General features: G+C 29.1%; 2 protein-coding genes across 2 annotated transcripts in view; both read left to right on the forward strand.

The window, feature by feature from the left end:
• LOC117178549 (venom acid phosphatase Acph-1-like) overlaps positions 1 to 6,838 on the forward strand; it is a 12,714-nt gene extending 5,876 nt beyond the window's left edge. The window contains exons 2-4 of the mRNA XM_033369977.1: positions 3,508 to 3,603; positions 3,691 to 3,920; positions 6,337 to 6,838. Of these exons, the coding sequence (XP_033225868.1) occupies positions 3,508 to 3,603; positions 3,691 to 3,920; positions 6,337 to 6,838 (828 nt within the window). The remainder of the gene's footprint in view (positions 1 to 3,507; positions 3,604 to 3,690; positions 3,921 to 6,336) is intronic.
• Positions 6,839 to 11,753: 4,915 nt separating this feature from the next.
• LOC117178550 overlaps positions 11,754 to 18,451 on the forward strand; it is a 55,391-nt gene continuing 48,693 nt past the window's right edge. The window contains exon 1 of the mRNA XM_033369978.1: positions 11,754 to 11,852. Within this exon, the coding sequence (XP_033225869.1) occupies positions 11,754 to 11,852 (99 nt within the window). The remainder of the gene's footprint in view (positions 11,853 to 18,451) is intronic.

The raw sequence follows: 18,451 nt of genomic DNA on the forward strand, positions 1-18,451 counted from the left end.
GATAATGTTCTTTCATCTGATGAGGACTAAAGTACATTTATCTATTTCAGCATGTATTTCTAATGTTATTGTATATAGTAGTCGATAAGCTTAAAAAGTAAAGTCGAATATATTGATAAGAAAACATCATTTTTTAGTACTTATTTAATTTTCACTGTGCGCCTTGAACGATCTGCCGGTCGCACTCGATTACCCGAGCGCAGACTATCTAGCCTACGCGCGAGCACCGACCGTTCTCGAAGTAAAACAATCATAGTTTGTTAACCGCTAAATTAATCAAAGTAATATTTTCCAGAAAACTTCTTTATTCATTTTTGAACAACTTTCCCGCTGGAACTTTCAGCTTGCTTAAAATTCGCTTGACTCCCCAAGCGCTGGAAAGTATCAATGTCCAATTTTTGAAACGTTATAAAAAAAATTATTACCTAATTTTTATGTCATTATTAGAACTTTTAACCTACACAGTTACTCTAAGAACATTAAAATGCGTAATGTCTGTGAATTTTATTACGAAATTCTCAAAATTGAGTGACTGAGCGTGAGTTGAAGTCAAAAATGTAATTAAATTTTTGTCTGGTGAAAAAATAGTTTTTCCTATTTATTTCGAAAACTACAAGAGTTAAAATTTTTTGTATGAAGAAAAAAAGATGCGCAATTAAATTTCCTATTTAAATACATGTTTTCAAAATTAAAATTCGAAACATTTTTTACAAGCTTCCAGGGGCCAACCAAACGGAGCGCCAAAATTCTATAACCGGTTACGTAACCCCTCAATTGTGCCGGATTTGCTTGGATTGTTCTGAATTTACCCGGATGCAATGAGGAACTGTTCACATATTCCGTAACATTGTTTTCGACCTTTTATATCTGATTTGAAAAAAATTAATTTCCCTATTTTTAACTGTTGTTACATACCATAAAGAATATAAAATAATAATAATAATAAAACAATATAAAAATTTCAAATAACTCACTATTTGTTAAAACTTTTTGAACTCCTAAATTAAAGTTGAAATAAAATTCTAAAAATTGAAAACAAGAAAATAAGTATTATCAGTTTATTTTTAAATTTATATAATTTTTATAAGGTCCTTAAGAAAATAAAAAAATTTTGCAATATCATTAACAATGTGAAAAGGATTTCTTGAATTTACTTATTTCTTAACCTTCTAAGCTTTAAAAATTATTCAAAATTTTCCTGATTTTTGTAATCATGCAAAATAAAAAAATTTCTTTCTCGTGAAACCTTACAAAATTCTTGAATAACCTTCACAAGTTCTAATTATTTTTACATCATGTCAAAACTTCTGAATATCTCTTAAACTTACTCAAAATTCCTGCTAAATTATGCAATATGGCAAAACTGCTCCTTAAATCTATAATAATTATTAAAAAGCTTTTTATCTCTTTCAAAATGTCAGAAAATTTACAAATTATAGTGTGGTAGCAAAATATTAAGAACCTTATTATTTCCCATCAGTTAACAATCATTAACAATTTAAATTTTCTCTTCTATCTTGACTATTTGGAAGCATTTAAAAATAAAATTTACAATAAAGTAAAATTATTAATTCAGAAATTTTAATATACCTTTTTAATGCTAGGTATCATGTTTTTTTAAAAAAAAATTTAAGTTTAAAAATGGTCATTTTTGAAAATACGTGCTAATACATTTTTTAATTTGAAGTTTTTTTTTCGATAAACATTTTTAATGAAAAAATTTTATAAGTGTAATAAATTGTTTCCCAATTTAAATACTTTTCTAATTCATAAATCGTCGTTACTCAGACAAATATTATGGAAACAATTGAAAATATGGTATACACACGCAGTATACTCTAGCGATGCCTAAAATAAATAAAATGAATATCTCTCTTCTTTAATAATAATTAATTGCGAATTGAAACCGATCGTTAACCAATTTTTTTAGTCTTTTTGACAAAAAGTATTGACAGGAAATAGCAAAGTAGTCACCTAAAAATTTTCTCGTCATTTTTTAGGCATCACTAAAGTATGCTGCGTGTGGATGCCAAACTTCGAACCATTTAAGAAATATTTAGCTAAGTTATGACAATTTTTTGGTTTGTTGAATACTTGAATGAGGGGGGATTTTTTCACTTATTCAATTTTATGATTAAAAATGGAAAACCAAAAATAAACTTCAAATAAAAAAAAGGTTTCGTCTTGGCATTCCCCATAAGTCTATATTAATTTAATTTTACAACTTTGAAATTTGCACAAGATTTTTCGCGTTTTCGAATTTCTGTAATAAATTGAGATTCTGAATTAAAAAAGCTCAGTTACCAGAAGAATAGGAAAAACAACTACTTATTATATACCTTTTTTAAATTGAAGTTTAGTCACTACTGAAAAATTGCTCAAGAAATAATTTTAACTCTTTAACTTTTCAATTTCGCGCCTTAACCCGGAAAATTGTTTCCGGGAAATGACGGTATTTTTTGTAATTATATTTTAATTTTTAATTTTTCCTGTAAATCATTATGAGTTAGTATTTTTTAAATACATAGCACAATATGTGAATGTTGATAGTATTTTTTATGCAATGCATTTTCCAGCTGCTTAAACTATATATATATTTGTTTAAATGTAATGTTTTTATTTAAGATGTTATTAAATGCTTCAACAACTATCAGTTATGCACTTTTAAAGGTTTATTGGAAAGTTGGAAAAAATTCTACTTTTTAAATCTTTCTGCACTATTTACACTTATTACAAAAAATGATAACATCAAATGTTCAGACAATTATTATTTGCTTAAACAGCTTTTTTCATTATACTATGAATACTTAAAGAGACTCCCTCATTAATCTTAAAAGAATAAAGATTCTATTTATAGTACTATGAAACAAATTTTTCAAATAGATAATAATTATAAATAACAAATAGTATATTAATACTGATCGAAATAATAAAAGTTGATTTTTTAAAAATTAACACTTTTCCCATAAAAATTAAGAGATCATTGAAACAACTGACAAATATCTTTGAAAGGAAACATCTCCCATAATATTTATTAATTATGTCATTAATTAACAAATACTGACATTCTATAAAGTACAAAATGTAATCAAAATATCTTAATAAATAATAATTGTGTTAAGAATTTGAAAAAATTCCATGAAAGCCCGGCTCTTGCAGGAATTTTAAATCAAACTGCTATTTTACATTTTCCAGACACAATATAAAGTGAATGAGGGGGTGGGCTAATTTAAACATTTTGAGGTAAAACGATTCCTAGAATATTTCGTAAGTATTGACTGTAATTCAATTTACGAAAAGCTTATGATAAAAAGTTTTTCCCAGACTTTTTCGAAATCTTATTCCATTTAAAATCCTATGTTACTTTTGAAGGCCCGGGGCACTTATTAATATAAACAAATAAGAAACAGACTACAATTTTTTCCCGGGAATTTCAACAAAAATGGAGGGTCTTGCGCTTCATAAAAAAAAATTACCAATCTAGTCATAAAATATTGCAATGTTTAGCTAGCTCGTCACGGAGATCGAAAACCAGATCGCAAACATGAAAGTTACCCTAAAGATCCTTATAAAAATCAAAATTTTGACGGAAAACTAACCAAGGTAATAAGAATAATACTACACAAAAAAATTTTTTTTATCAATTTTGTATTTGAAATTCTAAAATTGATTATAAACGCTATTCTTTAGAGTGGCAAGAAAAGAGAACTTGATTTAGGAAAATTTCTTCGTACTAAATACGATGCATTTTTGGGACCTAAATACATCCCAGGATCTATAGAAGCTAGAAGTACAGATGTCAATCGTACAAAAGAATCTCTGCACTTGATTTTGAAGGGGTTGATGCCGAACGCGGTGGTACCTACAGAATGTGTTGCTGAATTAAAAGATACCCTGCTTTTACCTGAAATGTGTCCTGGGTGAGTTTTTAAAAACTAAAACAATTAACTGCTACGATTTAAATCAGTTACAATGTACCTAATTAAATTAATCGAACATGCTGTCAACGCCACTTATTTGAAGAAGGGGGTACGTTTTCTAGTGGTAGCGTCCAGTTTTAGTCAGCCGGCACTTTACGCGGCAATCAGTAGAGCGATCTTACGAGTTTGTATTTATTGACTGATAATATACATAAATCAGTAAAATGCTAATACTACTCACTTTTCTAAATGAATTAATACGTTAAAACAAAGAAAAAAAAATACAAATTTATTGTCTGCGGGCGACAATGCTTTTACCAAAAAATGTGTAATTTCTACTGACAAAATGTCATTTCAACAAATGAATCTGTCAATATTGCTGACTTAGTAAAATGCTCACTTTAAATGATTGATTTTCAGTCAACAGAATTAGCTGATTTGTCTGCTATAATGTATCAATCCAATTGTTAAAAATTGAAATTCTTTATTAAATTCCGTCTTTTTAATAAATGATTAAAATTAACCATAAATGAGTGATTAACACATTGCAAGTTATAGATTCGATTGATGAAAATAGGTAATTTAATTAGTGTAAGTTACTGGTTATATCTTTCAAAATGACTAATTTAATCGATGTTGATTTTTGAATACTATACTGATTTCATTAGGTTAAACTTTATATAATTAAAAATTACTGATTTGGTCAATGAACGTTCCTGATTTGATAAATTCGTCTTTATTGGTAGAAAATAAATATTCTCGGTTCAAAATTTATCATTTCACTGAAATATGAACTATTACAATTCTGTGAGGTCTTATATTTTTTAATTGAAAATCCCAGTAGTTACTTGAAATTTAAAACACTCTATTAAACAATACTTTTTTGTTTGAAAATTCATCTGTTTGATGAAAATTAATTTTATTAATAAAGAAAACTAAATCATGTAATATTTGGAAGATTATTGATCCTTTTTTAGTTAAAAATTCAATTCAATTATTTTTCTGAAAACTCTGAACTATACTACATTGTTTAAAAAATGTATTAGTTAAAGGGTCGGCATTCTAATTGAAAACTCATTTCTAAGGTTAAAAATTGAACTATTATGTTTGAAATTCGTCCTTAATGGTAGAAAATAAATTTCTTAGGTACAATATTTATCTTTTTGTTCAAATTAAACTATTTTTTATTTCAAATTAATTTATATTTTTATTAGTTTTTATTACGTTCAATTTCTTTATTGATACTTTTACAGTTTGATTAAAAGTTACACAAGTTTGTTAAACATTCATTTTGTCGGTTAAAGATTCATCATTTTAGATAAAAATCCATCTCTGGGTGAAAAAATATCTATTTTGTTACAAAATACATTTTTATTTCAATATAAATCTTTTTTATTGAAAATGTAACTATTCCATTTTTTTCTCATTGATCTTTTTAATCAAAAAAGATTTTTTTCGGTTGTTGTTTCATCACTTTGGTTGAAAATCCATCTGTTTAGTTAAAATTAAAACTATTTTATTAAAAATTATATTCTCTTTGGTTGAAAGTTAATGGTTTTAATTGAAAATTTAACTACTGATTTTTTTATTTCTTTGAAAACTCCTCATTTTTCTATAGAAGTTGATTCTTTTTAAAGAAAATTTAATTCTTCTTTGTTAAAAAATTAACTTCTTTGTTGAAAGTTAAACTACTTTGAAAAAAATGTATTCTTTTGGTAAATGACTTATCACTTTAGTTAAGATATTATTCCATTAGCATAAAATTAAACTATTTTCAATCATTCTTTTTTTTTAATACTCTTTTTTAATGAAAAATTCAAGTTTTCATTGGAAAATTCTTTTCATTTGTTGAAAGTTCTACTACCTGGTTTCTTTTGTTGAAAAATGAAATATTTTATTGAAAATTAGTTGGTTTTTTTATTCAAAATAATTTTCTTATGGGATATTAAAATATTCCCTTTTTGGTTGAAAATTGATATTTTCCAGTTGCATATTCAACTACCTGTTTGAAAGTTAAACTGATTTATTGAAAATGCATTCTTTTCGTAAATTATTCATCAATTTAGTCATAATTCATATTCATATTAAAAATTCCTGTTTTCCTAGAAAATTCAACTGATTGGTTAAAAGTTGAACTACGTTGCGAAAAATGTAATATTTCTGTGAAAAGTTCATTATTTCAATCGAAAATTAATATCTTTTATTAAAAGTATAAACGATTTTGTGAACAATTGTTTTTTGACTGAAAATAATTTAAATTTTAAACAAATGCATTGTTTTGATTGAAGTTTCACCATTTGATTGAAAATTCATCTTTTTTGTCGAAAATTTACCTATTTAATTAAAAATCAGTTTTTTCCTTTAAAATCAGTTTTCCTAATTGGACATTTAACAATTCAATTTTTGATATATTTAGATACTTAATGAAGTACGAGGCAGCAAAGAGAGATACAAAGGAAGAGTTGCAAAAGTTAAAAGGATTCATGGAAAAATTGAGTGAGTGGACAGGCAAAGATATAAAATCGTCGCTTGATATGTATCTTATCTACACGACTTTGGAAGCTGAAAAGTTTATGAATCTTAAATTGCCATCTTGGACTAAGGGTGTTTATCCAGATGGTGATCTTCTTAATGGAACTCTTTTGGAATTTGATAGAATGAATCATAGTAAAAGTATGAAAAGACGAAACGGAGGCAGGATGATCAAAAAATTCATAGAAGAAATGGACTCTGTAGAAGTTGGTTTGATGGATAAAAACCGAAAGATGATCATTTATGGCGCTCATGATCTTAATATTGTTGCAGTTCTCAAGGCCTTGGATGTTTTTTTTCCACATGTACCCAAATTTTCCAGTGCTGTAATTGTAGAATTACATCGTATGGATGAACATCATGGAGATTATTATGTAAAGGTATGACTGTTATAATGGATCCAAGCTAACAAACAAAAAGTTCATCAAATTTCTTGTTCAAATAGCTTTTACATTTTCTTGAATTTCAATTTTCGTACCTGCCTGATCCGTCCCGTCTGTCTCGTCATCGCGGGCCGATATCCACAGCCAAACCCGGTTTGTACTTGGGTTGAGTTGATAACGGCAATTTAGTTTTTTGCACCTTGGCTGGCGTTTGTAGTCCTAAAGAAATAGATTCCTGTTTATGATCCTTCAGGAAGGAAAGTTATGAATATGGTACTCGAGAATGTACACTTAATAAAGGATTTAGACACGGATTTGGAAAACTCTCGTTTTCCACGATGATCAGAATTCCTAATATACCCCCAACGCGGACGATTGAGAGAGATGGGCCATTGTAAGAAACAGGTCTTACACCCGTTAGTCAGCCGAGTGCTCTCCATCCACCCCTGGTCAGTGGTAGCGTCCGGCTTTAAAGGCTAATTCAGACTAGCCGTTCTCGGTTGGGGTTCGTCGGTCCCGTTGGACTCTCGGCCAATCAGCGCGTACTCGGTCCCGATTCCGGTTCGGTTCGAGCATTTAGGTTCGATTGTAATTTCAACAGTGCCGTTCGCAACCGTAGCCAATGAGAGCACTCGCTAAAGCCACGAGGCCTGTCAGCTATTTCTCGAACTTGGTGCACATCACTCACGTCAATTTAATCTATGAACCGCACATGTGTGAGAATGACAATCGTGCAAGCTGAATCGGAACAGTGTGAGCTGCACCAGTCAACCGAGAACCGGCGAACCGCAACCGAGAACGGCTAGTCTGAATTGGCCTTTAGTAAGACAGAACTTTACGTGGCGCGGCGGTCCGTAGAGCGGTCTCATTAGTTGATATTTATTCACTGATAATATAAATAGGAATATTTAATGTCAATACTATTCTCTTCTGTAGATGAGTTAATACATTAAGACGAAAAAAATAATATAAATATTTTATCTGCGGGCGACTACATACCACCGGGTCTTCTTCCCCTTAGTTTTAAATCAACTATTTCAAGATCATATATAATTCGAATAACGAAATTTATAGAAGCTTAAACTCAAACTTATAAACTACTTAGAAAATAAGTTGCACTCCTAAAGACTTTGTTGCACATGAATCATCGGAAATATTGAAACTTATTTTCCGAGATCTTAGTTGTTGCGACAAAGCTAAAGTAGAATCAAGGAGCAGTTCCGTGAATTAATCTCTTAACATTTTTCTCCGTGTACTTATTTACACTTCTTTATTTATATTTTACTTACTTCTTCTAAAGAACAATTTGTCTCTTGAAACAATTCTGACACGACACTCATTCTCCCTGTAATAATATGACCTTTGAAGTCATTGTCGCTTGTGAAAATTTGTGGAATAGTTTACTACTTTCTAGACCAGAAGTTGTAAAGCTGCTTAAGGTTGTCCTTTTCTTTATAGGGCATTTTTTCTGCCTTAGCTTAGCCGTTTAGGCTTCCTACTTACGTTTGAACTTATAGTAAGGGTGGATGGGCCCTCTACTGAGGAATCGTTTGCCTCTTGAACCAATCCTGACTCGGAAATCATTCTACCTGGAATGGTATGACTTTCGAGGTCATTGCCGTTGGTCATTGTCGTTGGTAACTAAGGGACACATTAGCGATTCATAAATGTTGACTTTGCGGTTCTTCATGTTAGTATTAATACTAGTTTATTAATTGCATAGTTTTGAGGCCGGACTGATCGTGGATGGAACACTGCTGGTGACCTGCTGGCGCTTTTACGTCGTCCAGTTCAGGTCGAGAAAACAGAGGTGTAGGGGAAGAAATTACATTCTTTTCAGGTCTTTAAAAATTCTTATCAAAGAGTACCTGGCGTCGCACCATTATATACTCAGAATTTGGAGTCCGTTTTCTGTAAGTAAGGCATGGCTGTATCCAAAAGACCTTGAATTTTATGACCTGGACTATCTTGTGTGATTTCGAAGTTCCGAGTGAAAAAGCTTCGTCTTAGCGATAGAATAAATCTGTGACCAATAAGAAACGTCTTCCGTGGGGTAATCTTGAGTAGGGACCCATGATATCTATAGCCACGGTCTCCGAAGATCAATTCGGTTGTACGGGTTTCTGTTGTTTCCTAGCAGGTGTTCTTGAGAGCTTGCAATAGGGAAAAAGCAGACAGGCGCGAACATAGTTGCGAAGATTCCTCCATATACCATCCCACGTAAATTGTTCCTGATTAGCTCTTAGAGTTTCATCCCTTCCAGGGGGTGCTAAAATTACACATTGCCGTTTAATAATTCCTGGCAGTGCCAGAATATGATTAGCTGGTTCAAACTGTAGAGGATTCACTGGTTCATCAACAAGCGCATTTCTTAATCGATTATCTCCTGGATTTTCAGTTGGCAGATCAACTGGGGGTTGAGATTGGATAATCAGAAAGTGCTCGTAAGAAGGTGGGGTCTTAGGCTGATGTTCCGTACTGCGATGATGACTTTGAGTTGCATTTCACGGAACTTTATCTGAGCTTGAGCACCACGGTGCTACACGTTGGGCGCCAGAAATTTGTCACCGACGCTTATTTTAAAGAATAGGGGTAAAATTTTAAAAAAAAACTACTTTAATAATATACTTGAATAAAAGGGTGTATAAATCATGTTCGAAGACAAATAGATAGTTACTCTATCTTCTGTATTGCGACAGGCCTCACAGGTACCTTCCTCTATTGTTAACTCCTATGCCGGAATCATTTTGTCGACCATCATCAGCATAGATGGCTTCTTAATGAAGAACTTCTCTCCTGGCGGATTCGAGACGAGCTGCTGCTGGTAGTGCCGATTCGTACCTGATGGAGGCTTCGTAGATTGATTCCTCTTGTTGCTGTCTTCTGCCTACACAGAGCCTAGGAGGGTTCACAGATTCTGGCAGTTGATAGTCTTCGAATGCTTCTTAAGCATCTTCGAACTGAGCTCTCAGGTGTTCATTCTCTATTTGGGCTTCTTGATAAGCTGCTCGTTGTCGTGGTCCTGACCCAGACTTCCGTGGCATCTACGAAGAGCGACATTTAATGAAACCTTTCATTGTCCTAACTAGTGTTAGGAAGTTCCGCTGGTGACTAGCCGTTCCTCAGATCCGGTTTTCACCGAAGGGGCAGCCAAGTTACGTGCCGATATCCACGATCTAACCTGATTTTAATCTGATTTGGGTGTACAACGGCAACTTCATTTTATTCACCTTGGTTAGCGATTGTCGTCTTAAGAAAATCAATTCCTGGTTATGACCACTTAGGGAGATTGATGGTTATGAATAAGGTACTCTAAAATGTAAACTAAATTAAGGCTTTGGACAAGGCTCTACGGATAAAGCCTTTTTGAAAACGTATTACTCTCGAAGCGGTCTTGATGAGATACAAGTTTTGAAGCGTTTATTCCATGGTGATGGGAATCCCTAATAAATCCCTTTAGACAGCCAAGTGCTCCATCCAACATTTGCTAGTGGTAAATTCCGGCTTTAGTAAGACGGAACTTTACGTGGCGATTCGTAGACTGGTCTCAATACTTTGTAGTCATTTACTCATAATATAAATAGGAAAATGGAATCTTAATATACCAATTCAAATGCATAATATTCCGCAATATAAACGACTGAGTACTCGCGCACTGTGGCCCTTCCGAGGCAAGAGTTGCAATCGGCTCTCTCTCCTTGAGCAACTTCGTGGGCCAGCAGTTTCAGGAATTGCTAAATGGCGAGCGGCTAAACTGAGATTCGGGTGTAGTATTGTCTTCTCTAATTAAGTTTATACATTAAGACGAATCAAATAATCTAAATTTATTGTCTGCGGGCGCCAGCATTGGCAAGCTTGGCAAGAAGCTTCGTATTGTAATTTAAAACAAAATTTTCCCAAGTTATTTACACAGTTGTTCTTCTTTCCTACTCATTATTTCATTATTCTTGTTGGTTCTCATTTATTATTTGTTTATAACTAAAAAATAAAATAAAAGCTGAAAACTTCAGAAAAACTCGCAACTTTCTAGACTTACTCTGATGCATGATAGTAATTATTAATGATAAATTATTTTAAAAATTATGTTCGTTAACTTTCATTCATTATTACCTTACTCAGTAAAAAGAGGGAAAGTTTTAAATTATCAAAAAAAACTGCAGCTTTCCTGTATAATCCAAAGGGATATGATACTACAGGGGGAATATTACTAAATTTATTAACTATTACCCCGGTTTAATTGGAATGTTGAAAGTAAGTTTAAAAATTTGGAAAGAAACCGCGACTTCCTAACTCTTTTCTTATGGGGAAAACATGTTAAAATTCATGGAACTTACTTTAAATATTTCCAATCTTTTGAAATCCCTTTGTAACTTTCTAAGCCTCTTAAAAATTCCGGTTGCAAATTTATCTTTTTAGATAAACATGAAACCATTCAATGAGAATGATTTTTTTTAACGAAAATTAAACTATTTTGACAAAGATTCATGTCATTTGTTAAAAATCTGTCCTACTCGGTCGAAAATTAATCTTCTTTGTTGATAATCCATCTTTTTGGTTGAAATTCGACTATTCCAGTAGAAGATTAATAAATTTTTTTTTAAATTCAATACTGTGATGAAAATTCGATTTTAAAAAAATAAAATTTACCTTTTTGATTAAAAATCCATCTATCGTTTAACAAAGTTACTATCACTAATGAGAAAATTGAACTTTAATTTAAAATACATCATTTGAAGAGGAGATTTTAGACTTTATATATAAATATATATATATATATGTATGATATACCTCTACAAAAAATAAAAGGAATATTATTTTGTTGCAGGTACAATATTATTTAGGCGTGCCAAAAAAAATGAAAACTTTAAAGATTCCGGGATGTAAAACATTATGTCGATTGGACCTATTTACCAAACTGATGAAGGATGTTATGCCGCATAGCAAATATTTCGTATGCGACAACGGCCGAAATGTTCTTCACGCAATTGGAGAAACCACTTCTAGTTTCGTGCAATCAGTAAAAAAAGCGTTCTTTAAATGAATTATTAATAAAATCCTCAATTTCTGTATTTACCAGGCGCATAGATTCATGATCTAAAGGAAAATAAAATATAAATATTTGAAGAAAAGAAACGAAATTCATTGAAGTAAATACCAGTAAAAATTCGACTTTCAATTTTTGGATTTTAAATGGGGAAAAAATTCAAGTTTCGAAAAACTGAAAAAATAAATTTCTTGTTCTTAACTTTTTGTGAATGTTTAATCATCTATTAAAGAATGTTCAAGGAATAATTTCTACCTAATAACTTTTAATTTTGACCCCAGCAACCTCTCTGTATTTTTCCTCGGAAAATGCCTCACAAAATACAAAATAGCAGTTTCATGAAAAATGATATTAAGGACAGAATTTCTTGGATCTTTTTAAAAATAAATTATTTGTATTCGGTAATTGACAAGTTTCTAATTATTTTATGACTAATTTTGAATTGTTGAAACAATTATTATTCGCTTAAAACTATTTTCCGTGAAATATTAATCATTTATTACTTTTCTGGAATTAGTGACGAACATTGAAAGTAATATAGTTTTTTAACAATATTTTTCAATTATATATCAAAGTTTCATTTACTCAAACAATTATTTTTCCCCGTAAATCTCGACAATTGAGTATTTCTTGGAATCAATAACGTAGATAATTAATTCTCAGAGTGATTTCTTTTGTGATAGAAGGTATACAATTATTAACATTTTTATTTGTTTAATTATTTTTTCCTGTACATCTAGATAGATTACGATTCTCCTCAATTAATTACGCAGTTAATGAATGATAAGAGTGATTTGTGATAAGAGAGATCCGAGCGAAAGTTTACAATTATTTATACAATAATCAGTAAGTGGAAAAATTATAGTTTTTTTCGAATTGTTTACACATTCTCGCTTAGGTTTAAATAATTGCAAAATGTCTATCGTAAAAAATATCACACTTAACATACATTGAGTGTCTTATTTCAGACAATGAAAAGGTTTCATGATTCAAAGCAGGAAAATTTTTTTAAAAAAATGAAAATTTCGAGACATTTAAAAAATAATGTAAAATTAATTATCAATATTTGCCTAATTCTTACAACCGCCCAAACTTGTAATTTATCAATTAAATTTTTCAAGTAAGATTTTCAACCACTGTTTTTTCTGTTTAAACTTTTGGGATATCTCACAATCATTTTAAGAACAAAAACAAAAAAAATCGTTCAGGCCATTTTTAAGAATAATCAATTTTTTATTTTTCTGGAGAGATTAACATTTATTTTCCTATTCATTACAATTTTACCTTCTTAAAATGGTCCTTCTTAATGAAAATCAATTTTTTATAAAATGTCTCGTCTTCCAAAACAAAAAAATCTTTTCCTGAGTCTTGCAGTTGAAAGTTGCCACCAAAGAAATTAAATTGGATTAAATTATAAGCAGATCTAAAAAAATGGCCTTTTTTATGAAATTTTGTTAAAGTTTTCTCCTAATATTTGATTTTTGGGGAATGAAACATGGACAAATGTTTTTATATTATTTATTATATTATCGTTGAAGTAAATAATGACTTAATTAACCTTTGTAGAAACTAAAAACTGTTTTTAATGTTATTATGAAAAAAATATTATATTACTACAATTTTATATTTGAAATTATTTTTAATTTTGTCCGAATTATATTTAATTACAAAACTTTTTATTATTATTATTGGTTTAAGAAAATTTCGACTAATTTCCTCTCATAATTGAAAAATATTGTAAGATCTAGTATTTAAAATCTGGCAGAGTGAAGCTTTCAATTTTAGCGAATGTTTATTTTCAAAAAAAACTCTTTAATCGTAACAAATTAATACTTAAAATAACAAACGATCAAAATATAACAAATTCTGACTTGGAACAGGGATTTTTTGTAAATTCCCTTTTTATAAATCATAATTACTTTCCAAAATTTAACCTGTTTTAGGTTAAAAATTACCTGTTCAAAGAAAAATGTTTTTTTCTGAATTCCCCCTTCCAAAATCAAGGTTATAATTCTTAAGGGAACTTTTTTTTATTTCATTTCATGTTATTTAATTATTCCCTATCCAAACTGAGACTTACAATTATTTTAGAAAATTTTCTATACCAAGTCACAATTAAATTAAATTCTGAAATTTCCTGTTCCAAGTCAGAATTATATTCATTGCAAACATTTCTATTATAATTTAGAAATTTAGTGAATTTTCAGATAAATTGGAGACTCTTAAAAAACTCCTTAGAGATTTTTTAAAGGATCTTATAAAAATTTTAATTATATAAATTTAAAGACAAACTGCTTATACATAGTTTCTTGTTCTCAATATTTAGATTTTAAATCCAGCCTCGATTTCAACTCAAATTAAAGTATTCAAAAACTTTAAACACATCAAAAGATATTTGAAATTTTTATATCTTATTATTATTAATATTATTTTTTATTCATTATGGTGTTGGAAAGAAGTTTAAAATCGGTTCATTTCCAATAGTACTTACATTAAGTAACTTCAATATTTGTATGAAAAGAAAAAACATTGAAAAAGGATTCAGTGTTACATCAAAATATTTTATATTTGTTTCTAGACAGTACTTTATTTTTTTAAAAAATGTTTCAATTAAAAAGCTTTTATTGTGTTTTCAAACATAACACAAAAATATTAAGTCATTGCGCTAAGTTCCCGGTCAGTTCCCGGTCAAAATAGAAAAATTTAATTTTAAAAATTCATTATTTTGAATTATGATTGTTATTGTTATAATTATTATTATATCAAGATGAAAAACCTAGTTATTGAATCAAATTCATTTTGAAAAATTGACGAACCATTGAAAATTAAAAAAAAAATTTTTACTTATAAATATTCCCTAATGTAATGTAATAAATAATTTTCTATACTCATAATGAATAATTATAACAGTCAAGGTAAAAGTTTTTCTGCCTTAATTGCCCAGCGTTTAGTAAACGAGATTTTTTCATCCCTCGTTTACTCTCTACTGCAATTAAAAACCTTTTAGAATCGACCTTTCTGTTGCTTAAATGCATGGCGCGGAAAACTCATTCAAGAGGATCGAATCCGTAACACCAGCTTTAGCGTACTTTTACCTCATTTACGTATTTCATTTTACCTTATATCAAATAATTTTCAAAATGTTTTCTGATTGCCAGAAAAAAATTAAAATCATGTTATGCAAAGGGTAGCTGCAAAAATACATTTTCAAAATTATCACTATCTTTTACAGGCAGACGAAATCATTCCAGTTTAGAAAATATATGTCAAATTAATTTATTTAATTTAATGAAAATGATGACATTTCTATCATAAGAAATAAATCTTCAATTTAAAAAGATGAATTTTCAACAAAACAGTTGCATTTAGTACCACAAAGATGAATTTTAAGCAAAAAATATAAATCGGTAAGAAATTAAATTCATTTTTAACAAAATAGTTCAAATTGAACCAAAGTTCTTAATTTTCAACCAAATAGCCGAATTTAAAAAATAGATATTATTTAACCAAATATTCGAATTTTTGAACAAAAAAGATTAATCTCCTTCGACGAACAGTAGCAGTTTCCACCAAATCATATAGAATAATATTGACTTTTTAATGAAATTAGTGAATCTTTCGGAAGAAAAGTTGAATCTATAACCTAAAATGATAAATTTTCTGTCTAAATAGACCAACTTTGATCAAAAAGTTAGATTTTCAAATAAAAAGGGTGAATTTTAACAAAATATGTAGATTTTTAACAAAATAATTAAATGTTCATCAAAATTTGAATTTTTAACCCGAAAAGTTTATTCTTCAACGAAAAGATAAATTATCAAACGAGAAATGTGATAGTTGATAATACAACAATAAAACTAATTTTTAACCAAATAGTTAGATTTTCAACAGAATGATTAAATTCTCAACAAAAAAGTTGAATTTTTATCCAAATAGTGGAATGGTTATCCAAATTTCAGAATGTCCTACCAACAAAGAAAAAATTCTCAACCATAAATTTTATAGTTGATACTAAAACCGAAAAAAAAAATTTTCACTAAATGAGATAAATTTTAAAACCAAAAACATCAATTTGCAATCAGGCAGAATTACTTTCTACCAAAAGATAAGAATTTTCCAAAAAAGAACCTTATTTTTTATAAAAATAGTTATATCAGAAAAAAGCTCAATTTCTAGCTCTAAAAAAAATTAAAAAGAAAGTCAAGAAAGGCAAGACAGGTCATCCGAATTGAACTTTTAAACCGAAAGATTGGTTTTCAACAAGAAAAGGCAAATTTTCTAGTAAAAAAGATCAATTAAATTTTTAACAAGAAATGGGAAGGTTACCCTTTAAATTTAAACAATTAATTTTAAAGAGAACATTTTTTAACAAAATAGTTCAATTATCCACATATGAAATTAATCTTCAACAAAAAGATTATTTTTTAACAAATTAGATTAACTTTCAGCCAGTTTGTTAAATTTCAAATTAAAAAATAAATAAATTTTCAACAAAAAAGTTTTAGTTTTAATGAAGCAGATAATTTTTGAACTAAAGTAATGTATGTTATATTATATATTTCCTGCAAAACATATGCTGTTTTCAGTATAATATTGCGACATTAAATTTTAGTGTGTGAATTAAATAACAATTATTTTAAGCTGCTGACGATTATTTGCATTACGAATACGTTTCATATTAGGCATTAGTACATGTTATTTACAGAAATAATGTCCGGATTCGAAAGATAAAATAAATCAAGTGCATTATTTGAATGATAAGCACACGTTTTGTGAGGTATTCAGCAATTTAAATATTTGTCACGTTTGAACAAAAAATAAATAGTGACGGTTTTAATTTAAAAAATTATTTCTTAATAACAACAAAAAAGGATTTTTTAACAGAAAAATTACATTTGTAAACAAAGAGATCATTTTTTTAATAAAATTAGGAATCTTCAACAAAAATAATTAAATTTGTAATAAAAGAGTTCAACCCAAAAAGATTTTTTCTTAACTATAAAGATTAATTTTCTAAAAATAAAATGGTTGAATTTCCAATGAAAGAGATGAACCTTTACAAAGAAAATTTATGTTCACCAAGTTCAACTTTCGACAAATTATTTTAATTTTTTGCCAAAAATATGACTTTATAACAAAATAGGTACATTTTCAACAAAAGAATTAAATTTTTAACCAAATAGTAGATTATAATGCTACTTCCTTCCCCTTAAGTTGGTAATGTATGAAGGAGAATAAATAGGAATTTAATCTGCAACAAATTTCTAAGTGTATTATTAAGGTATAAAGAATAGTTTACCTATGTATAAAAGTTAGAAAGTATGAATTTAAAAAATATGAAGAACAAAAATTTTTTCTCTAAATTACTTTTTCTTGACAAATACTTATTGTTTATGTAAAAACAAACATTTTTCTTTCAGGAGTTTTTTTCTATAATGCATAGATTGCGAGATAATCAGCGTTGAAAAAAGTGTGTTTTTTCAAAAAAATGTTATAACTTTAAAATGGCTTAATAAAAAAAAATTATATTGGGCTCATTTTAAAGTAAATACAAAAACGCATGTATTTCATTTTTTTTTTAATCTGTAATTTCCTAAACAATTTTACACGTTTTTTGGGAGCAAAAAAATGAAAACAAAAACATTTTTTTTTAGTATAAAAACTCAATTTTTAATTTTCTATGACAAAGCCAATCGCGTTGGAAAGGTATTAACTGAAATTTTAAAGCCACGTTGGATTTTTTAAATATAGGAATTTTTTACAGAAATATAAAACTTTTTATTTCGACCAATTTCGCTCTGAAAGAACAATACTTGTTGACTGGGAGTCTATATTCAAGACATATAAATAAAGCAGATATGTTTCATATCTTAAATTAATATTTTAATTCTAAATATTTTTATAGCAATGCGTCATATCAGAATTAATGCCAACATGACTTTATCAAATAATAAACCTACAGAATTATCTAAACAATTTTTATCATATTTCATAAAAACTGGAGAAATTTGTTTACGCAAGGGCCATTAATCAATTTGAGAATTAATTTACGTTCAACAACCTGTATAAATACGTGCTCTTAATCTGAAGTTAGTCAATGTATTTTTTTCTGGTTTCCAACATACTCCAAGGTGCACATGAACAGGTGATGTAATATAGAAATTTATATATGCTCATAAAGTTTTTTTTTTAATTCGAATATTACAGATGGCATTTTCTGCTTTAATTATACATTTTTTGTACATAATTAAAAGAAATATGCTTGTCCGTGCTTTTTAGCTTTAAACATATTTTTACATTTTTCACTAGTCCTTGTACGAATGGAGGTCTCTGTCTCCCTCTCTCTCTCTCTGCCCCCTCTCTCTCTCTTTTACAATTATACTTTTTATACTTGCTCTTCTCTGTATTCGCGTTTCCCTTCTGTTCGGCGATTCGTAATTACTCTAAAGATTCCTCTTCTATATCCCCACTATTGCCACACTAATCAAAGTCTGTATATGATCTCGCTCTAGACCTCTCCTCCCTCTCCCCCCTCTCCTTCTCTTGCTCTCTCTCTCTTGCGTTAACGATCT

Source organism: Belonocnema kinseyi, chromosome 8 (genome assembly GCF_010883055.1).
Source record: "Belonocnema kinseyi isolate 2016_QV_RU_SX_M_011 chromosome 8, B_treatae_v1, whole genome shotgun sequence".
NCBI lineage: Eukaryota > Metazoa > Arthropoda > Insecta > Hymenoptera > Cynipidae > Belonocnema > Belonocnema kinseyi.